General features: G+C 39.5%; 1 protein-coding gene across 1 annotated transcript; it reads right to left on the bottom strand.

Annotated features, from left to right (window-relative positions):
- Positions 1–5,148: 5,148 nt before the first annotated feature.
- On the bottom strand, positions 5,149–8,035 carry LOC149827714 (trihelix transcription factor GTL1-like). The gene is made up of 2 exons (XM_090019568.1): positions 7,292–8,035; positions 5,149–6,590 (listed from the first exon to the last, which is right to left on the bottom strand). The coding sequence occupies exons 1-2, from the start codon at positions 7,753–7,755 to the stop codon at positions 5,351–5,353; spliced, it is 1,704 nt and encodes a 567-aa protein (XP_089875694.1). The 5' UTR covers positions 7,756–8,035; the 3' UTR covers positions 5,149–5,350.
- Between the last annotated feature and the right edge of the window lie 237 nt (positions 8,036–8,272).

Below are 8,272 nucleotides of genomic sequence, written 5' to 3'. Positions count from 1 at the left end.
TAGATTCCGCACAAAACCATGCGAAAAATGACGGTGTTTCTAATTGCACAAGAGAAAATAACTCAACCGGCAAGAAGAACTAAAAGACAGCGAACAACGGGACCCCCCACACAAGAGTAATTTGATGTGCATCTACTTTCAGTAGATTTTATAGACTGTACAACCAACTTTTGTATAAACAATTCTTGTAGACTATGTATACAAATTATGTAAATATCACTAGGTTCAAATAAATAAAATTTCAATTTCACTAAATACGCCAATAAATTAGACTGTTATATAATAAAAGCAAATCGTTGTTATGTTTTCCCCTCATAACTAAGAATCGTTCAAGCGATTCGCGTTGTGTAAATTGAAAATGAGCTATTTTTTTGAATGCGAATTTATATAAGTGTACAAACATTATTTGCAAAAATATTAATAAACGGTGAAATCGATTTGCACAAGCAATCACAGTGCGCCTTTACCATGATTTGTGCTCATGAACAGAGTGATTGCCATCAAGTTGTGACCGACATAGACATGAATTTGTAAATCGTTATACCATAGCGATTTACAAAATGACGTATGTCTTTTAGACAGTGAGCTTTGTCTAAGTGAACGATAAAGACAATCGTGATTTACACAATGACCTATGAAGGCTATATGGTGTAGCGATTTGCTAGTACAGGCAATGCCTATGTCATCAATTTTTCATAATCGCTTTTACGGGCAATTGGGAAAGATGGTTTAAGGATTTCAAGTTTTGCTTCAACGATAAAAAATGAGTCAGATTCTTGAATACAAACAATTTCTTTCAGAAATAAAAACAAAGACATATCGTTGTCGCCGTAACTTTGTAACTATAAATTCACATGATTTATATGAATTACATGATTTACAACCACTTTTGTATGTAAAAAATATTAGTAGTTGGTTACAATGTTTATGAGCAGCTAAGGATACATTCTCTCCAATGTAAAGGAGCTTAGTAGTAATGGCATCCTACTGTACCCTATTTCTTAGTAAACGATCTCTGCTGCTTTGTTAAATTCTTAACAAATCCGACAATGTGGAAATTGGGTCATGCAAAGAGGCATGACAACTAACTTGATGGTAATACTTAAAAATAGTCCACACGCGATTCCTGTGTTTCATAGCTCACTTTTGAATTGATCTGAGCCTGTCATGAAATATAAAATATAAGACACTGCATTAAGTTTCACAAGAAATGCAAACCTTCTCCCAACATTGATTACGTACCAAAAGACTTGTAAAACTGAAGCTATCATTCTGGGAAATTTGGTCGGGAGGATAAAAGGTTACAACGTTGAAAATTATGTCTGTAGGATATTGATGCATGTTGAAAATTACACAAGTTAGATATTGATAAGCTTCACATAATGCAATTTACATGAGAAGCAATATAATGTCTTACATACCTGTTCATGCAAAGGACTTTGTTGCTTTTGATTAGAGGTTGGTTGTTTCTTAGACCTTTTCTTGCCAACCAATTTTAGTGCACTCTTTGCCCTTCGACGACTGCGATCAGAGGCAGGTTTTCTTTTGATACCATTCACTTAGTGAATATTTCCATCATAATCAACAACATTCACTACTGACTTGTTTAAGATGATGTTTACGCTTCGGCGCAACTTCTCAAGAGTGTCAAGGGAAGCATGATTTTCACCTACGTTGTTTGATCCCATTATCTTGGACTGATATTCATGAGCTGCAATGGATTGAAGGTGAATTAGCTACACATTTTCAAGTAACTTCCTTGATGCTTTTCTCATACTTACATAGCCTTCTTCACTTTTCGATACCAAATCTGCAACATGCATAAATGACCTACACAATTATTGGTAACGGGAGGCTATGTGGCACTTCTCATCAATACCAGATTGACTGACATTAGCCATATCCAACAGTTTAATCTTTGCTTGTCTCCTCCATCTTCGCATTAAATATGACTCAGGTATTTCTTGTATCTTCTCTTGATTAAGTGCCTTTAATGCATGATGACATAAAATACCTTTAAATTCATACATTTTGCATGTACATTCAACTTTTTCGTTGTCAACATTGTACATGACATTTGCTTCTTGCATTTTCTGATGCTTTTTGCCCTCCTATAAAATATGATATTTATGCATATTCTCGGTTTATATGAGTCCTTCTATGTTGAAATTCATGACATATATAACCTCTTTCTTAATCCATTCAAATGCAGTTAGTGCATACGGATCTGCAAGTCGCATCAATATTTTCATGCTCAAAGTTACAGGGCATATATTGAAGCATTTCACGTCTTGTTCAAGCTCATTTTGTCTTAGACCGTCTATAAATAATTCATATTGTTCCATGAAGCGAAACATTGTTAAACATGAATACAAGGTTTTCTTCAGCATGGCATGCATAGATTCAACTCTTTGTGTGCTTATCATACATGCACAAAAGTATTATCTTTCATATGCCAATGCTCACTTCTCTTTTTTTGCATATAAATTTTGTAACCACAGACAATCTTCATGGTCGTATATCTTAATCTTTTCCTCCCAATCTGACATAAAGGTGACATCATCTACGCTCTCAAGTATACACCTTATAAACTTTTTGTCAAACCTTGTCTTCTGATTAAATATGTGTCATATGTTCTTTGCTGCATTTTAAAAGATATGCCACAAACATAGGCGATGATGTGCATCTGGCCACACATGAAACACTACACCCGTAATTCCATAATCACTACCTATAAGTACAGTTTCAGGTTGCTTCCCATTCATTGCCTATGTAAATACTCAGAACAACCACTCAAAGCTTTCCTTGGTCTGGTCATACAAAAAAGCGTCGCCTAATATACAACTCTATGAGTGATGGTTCACTCTGACAAACTGCACAAATGACCACTGTTCAGTATTAATCTTCACTGTCGTCTAAAAAACAAACACATATTTGAAGCATTCATAATCTACTCTTGACTTTGAATCTGCCAAAAAAAAAATGTGTCTTTGAAACATGTATGGAGTGAATGACTTCATGAGCTAAAATGAATAATTCATATAGTCTTCTACCATTGATGAATGCATATTGATATAGAACTGTCATAAATCTTCCCATAGCTCTTGGCAATTTGGCATTAGAGTGAAATTCTTTCAAAAGATCACATAGATCGTTCTTACTCGTGTCCCCCAAAGCCCTAAAAAACTTAATAGAAAACCATTGGGACCCCGAGCCTTCACCCATTGCATGGACTGCACAACATCATGAATTTTAACTTGAGAGAAAAGCTTCACAATCCCTTCTTTTAGGGCATTATCCAATGTCTTGAATTGCATACATGACAAACTAGGGATGTTCCATTTTCTAAAAGTGTACCGTGCTTCAAACACTCTTGAAAAAAGACCCAAGAGTGCATCACCTTGCACTTGGCCATTGCTAAGCATGATATAGGAAATTTGATTTATCCTTCTTCGATTGGCGGCAAAAAAGTGAAAAAATCTTGTGTTGAGATTCCCATCCTTGAGCCAATTTATTCGAGCACGTTGCTTCCATCTAATTTCTTGCCTAATCCTCCACTCTTCAATCTTTGAGACTAGGTGCTTATGCCTTTCTATTAAGTCTGACTTGAATCTTCATCTACAATCTTTCCCATGTCCTTCTTAAGCACCACAAGTTGTTCCTCCCATCATTTAAGTTGTTGGAATTTTGCAACTCCAATTTGCTTGGCCCATGAAATGAGATTATAGTTCTCACATAATTCAACTTCTTGATAATGTGTTGACCTGCCCAAGTACCTTGTTGCTCAACCCTCCACCAAGATGAAATCATATCCACAAATCCTGGTTCATGTAGCCACTATAATTCAAACCGAAACTGATCTGCCCCCGTCTTCCACTCGTTACTCCAATTCAAAACAATGGGGGCATGGTCCCAGACCGTGAAAGACCCAATAAGAGATCTAACATCATGATGCAAGTTCAAAAAATCTTTAGGACGAACCGGTCTAGAAAATGCATAGTTAGGGGACATTGCTTATTAATTCAGTGTATGGGCCGCCTTCCATATCAATAGCATGCAAGTCATTGTGAAGTAGGAAATGGTTGAATCTTCGCCTCACATCTCACTTGGGCATTTTACACGCCTGACTTTAGAGGGGGGAATAGACGTCCACCGAGAGAGATGTGCGGTGGCAATTGAATATAATCGATGAATCGGTAAGTCTATATATATCACCTGATCAGTTCTTGGATGCTTGAATATGAGCCACGAACTAATAAGCCTAAGTTTCGTACCAGAGTACACTTGCAGAGTCACATCCGGCATCGTATTACCAATCATCATTTACATTCAATCTCCACCTCACATCTCACTTGGTCATTTTACACGCCTGACTTGAGAGAGGGAAAATAGACGTCCACCGAGTGAGATGTGCGGTGGGGATTGAATATAACTGATGAATCTGTAAGTCTATATATATCACCTGATCGGTTATTGGACGCTTGAATATGAGACACGAACTAATAACCCTAAGTTTCGTACCAGAGTACACTTAAAGAGTCACATACGGCATCGCCACTGCACTAAAGTCTCCTTGGGATTCCACCATACTGGCTGAACTGTTTATTACTTCTTTTCCACTGGCAACAAAATGAATTATTGAAATGGAATAATCTGCCTCCCAAAAGTATTGTCACTCAAATACCAATTTGGGCAGGTCCATCAGGTAGATCGAATGTCTAAAAAATACAAGTCGGTGTTGACGTCGATTAAAAATGTAAAAGGTCAAATGCACAACTTAGTACATTAAACTCTAGCTATATATGTTTCATGGAGCTATATGTATTTCCGGAGCAGTTACTGGCTTATGATTGCAATTTTATCATATTTAATCCATCTAAAGATTTCCTAAAAGTTAACCACCGATCTATAGGCTCCGTTTGAGAGGTGAGGTTAGGAAATCTTTGCTGTAAATGATAAAAAAAAAAAAGATAGACAATCAACTCCAGAATGTATTTTTCTCCAACAAGAGTGTTGCTCTCTCTCTCTGAGACACACACAGAAAGTTTAAAGAGAATGATGAAGGGGGTCATAGCCCACATTCCCCTATATATACGCGCATTGGAGGTGCAAGCAAATTACGTGAAAGCAACCATGAAAGCTGAGGTCTAACTACTATATTTCCAATGTTAATAGCTTACCAATAAACACACATTCAAAGGTTTTTCTTTGCTTCTGTTCCTTCCAAAACAATGCACTATCAGCAAGTCTTAACACTAAAATATCACATATTATATCAGCACTATGTAGTGCCTGAGAGAGAGAGAGAGAGAGAGAGAGAGAGAGAGAGAGAGAGAGAGAGAGAGAGAATTCAGCCGGCGCCATTGTAGTCAGAGGAGAGCTTGCACACCAACTCCATCAAAGCAGACTGGGCCTCCACACCATCAACGTTGTCACCACCACCCATATGCATCATCCCCCCAACATATCCACACTCCGATGACTCTGCCGCTCCCACGGATCCGCTATCTGCCATTTGATCTTCCGGGCGGTTTTCAGGTATGTTCAAACTGTTTTCCGGCACCTCTTGCCTTTGAGAAGGAAAGGACAGGACCCCATTCTGGTAAAGGCTGCTCAATTGGTGGAAGTAAGGGCAGGTCTTGGAGTCGGGTGGCCTCACCTTGGCAGCATCCTTGGACTTCCTAAAGTACTTATTTATGTTCTCCCACTTCTCCTTGCACCTCTTTGCACTCCTCATGTACCCCATTTGCACCATCTCTCGGGATATCTTCTCCCATAGTGACCCCTTTGAATTGCTCTCCTTGAAGTTCTCTTCATGCTTGCATCTAAGTTTTATTAGGGCATATACCTCAGGCCTTGGCCACCTTTTCAATTGGGCAACCCCCATTTTACCATTAGCATCTCCCAAGTTTGTCCCCTCAATGGAATTGGAGTTAGGGTTAGGGTTAGGGTTAGGGCTAGGGTTAGGGCTAGGGTTTCTTTCTTCAACCCCTGGTAGGGTACCCTCCCCATGGTTCTCTTCTGTGTGCTTCCTCAAGATCCCAATGATTGCAGCTTCTCTACTGGACACAAGGGCATGCTCTTGTGACCTCATCTCAGTCTTCCTACTAATTCTTGCCATCTCCTGCCTCTTCCATGCCTCCTCTCTCTGGATCCTCTCTTGGTCCCTCCTCTCAACAGCTTCTAGAAACCTCCTTTGTAGTTCCTCCTGCTGCTCCATCATCTGCCTCACCATCTCCTCACACAAGCCCTTCATCTTCTCGAAGCTTTGCCTATTTTTCCTCTTCTTTCTTGTGTTCTCTACCACTGCTGCCTCTGCAAGTGATGTGTTCTCTTGTGTCTCATCCCCTGATGTCCCCTCACTGTTCTTCTCAACACCCATCATCATCATCATCATCTTCCCCTCATTTGAAGGATGCCCACCCTTGGGGTTACTGTTACTGTTGTATAGAGCCTGAAGCTCCGAGTAGAACCTGTAGTTCTTGCCATCCTGCCTCCCATCCTTTGTTTTCTTGTAGTACTTGGTCACATTCTCAAATTTCTCCTTGCATTTCTTTGCACTCCTATTAAATCCTAGTTCAGCAAGCTTCCTGAATTATACACAAAAATTAAAAGGGGAGTCACAATCCATTGCCATGTTTAGTAGCTGTTACCAATCATCTACACGTGTGGCTTAAAACAAGGCGCAGACCACACGTGTCAACTGAACATCTGAAATTTTAAGTAAATGTAGGTGATAGGTGAAAATAGCTATAATTGAACCAAAAATCATCTTTTCGAATAGAGTCCACACTCTACTCAAAACCTGCAACTCTCTGGCATGTGATTCTCACAAAACTCTAAATCCCAAATAAAAATCTCTAGATAATATCAAAACACAAGCAGTGTTTTACTTAGAGAAACCAAAAGATGCAGCTTCCCATGGATTTAGGGTCCACAAATTGAGAAACTGAGTTTCCAAGAAAATCCATATTGGTTTTCTTCACAAAACCCCAGATCTCAAAAATTGCATCCCAAGATAATGTCAGAAAATAATAAACTTAGCTGTTACCACTAGTTTTGCTCTACTGCATAGCTCACAGAAAAATAAATACAAAAGTACCCAATTTTGGGTTTCGCACAAAAAACTCTTGATCCTAAATTCAAAAACCTTAGATGTCAGATGCACTCACTTTTTAGTTAGTACTAATTGTCCACTGCACACACCATGTGTACTAAAACCACAACCATTAACGCTATTTTTTTCAAAATTCAAAACGATAAGAGAAGAAATTATAATGGAGAAGCTTACCTTGAAACATGCTCCCAAATGGGTCCTTTGAAATTTGAGTCCTGGATCGTTGCTTCAATGTGAGATCTGATCTTCAGGAGTGCTAAGGTCTCCTCCCTAGGCCACCTATTGTTGTGCTCATGCACAGGCTTCCCCCCTCCAATCATCTCCACACCCATAACAGCAACCCCTCCTTCCTCTTCTCGCTCCCCATCCTCTCCTTCTTCATCCATGACTCCAGCAAGCTTCTCATGGTGCTCCCCAATTGTGGACTCCTGGACCAGGCCATGCTGGTGGTGGAAGTGGTGCAGCAGATGCAGCTCATGGTTTGCTGGGCTATCAATCTGGTGCTGCTGTACTGGTGTGTTAATCACAGGGTTGATGCTGAAGAAAGGCTGTGGAGGTAGGCGGTGGAAGCCAGATCTGGTTGATATGATCTGCTGGATGTGATCAGGAAGTGATGCATACTCCAACCCTGACTGCATCCTTTACCTCTCCTTCTCTTTATCTTTTCCTCTCTTTACTCACAGTCAAAAAGAAATATAAAATAAAACTCATGCAACAAGTGAGAGAGATGGTCACTCTCTTACTCTTTCCTGACTTCAGATTTCTATTTTTCTGCAAAAGACCATTGGAAATGGTGAGTTACCATTGAGGAACAGGAGCATGAACAGTCAAAGAGCTGAAAAAATAGAAAAGAAAATTAAGGTTTTCAAGAGAGAGAGAAGCAAGAGGTCAGGCACACAATGGTATGGTTAAAAAAAAGAGTGGTGATGACGATGATGATGATGAGATGGAGAAACAAATGAGGATCTTTCAGGGGAAACAGCCAATCAAAGCCTCTGACAGCTGTCAGCATCTGGTTTACATACAGCCAACCCTCTACACCTGTCTCTCATTTTTTTTTCTTCCCCTCAAGTTACCGCTAACCCTCTGCTCATTTAAGTTACTAGATTGCCCTCTATGGATTTGTGGATCTCTCTCTTGGTCACACAGTCCATG

Source organism: Nuphar pumila, chromosome 10 (genome assembly GCF_984573655.1).
Source record: "Nuphar pumila chromosome 10, dmNupPumi1.hap1.1, whole genome shotgun sequence".
Lineage (NCBI taxonomy): Eukaryota > Viridiplantae > Streptophyta > Magnoliopsida > Nymphaeales > Nymphaeaceae > Nuphar > Nuphar pumila.
Note: the sequence above shows the minus strand (reverse complement) of the source record. Positions and strands in the feature narration are given on the sequence as shown.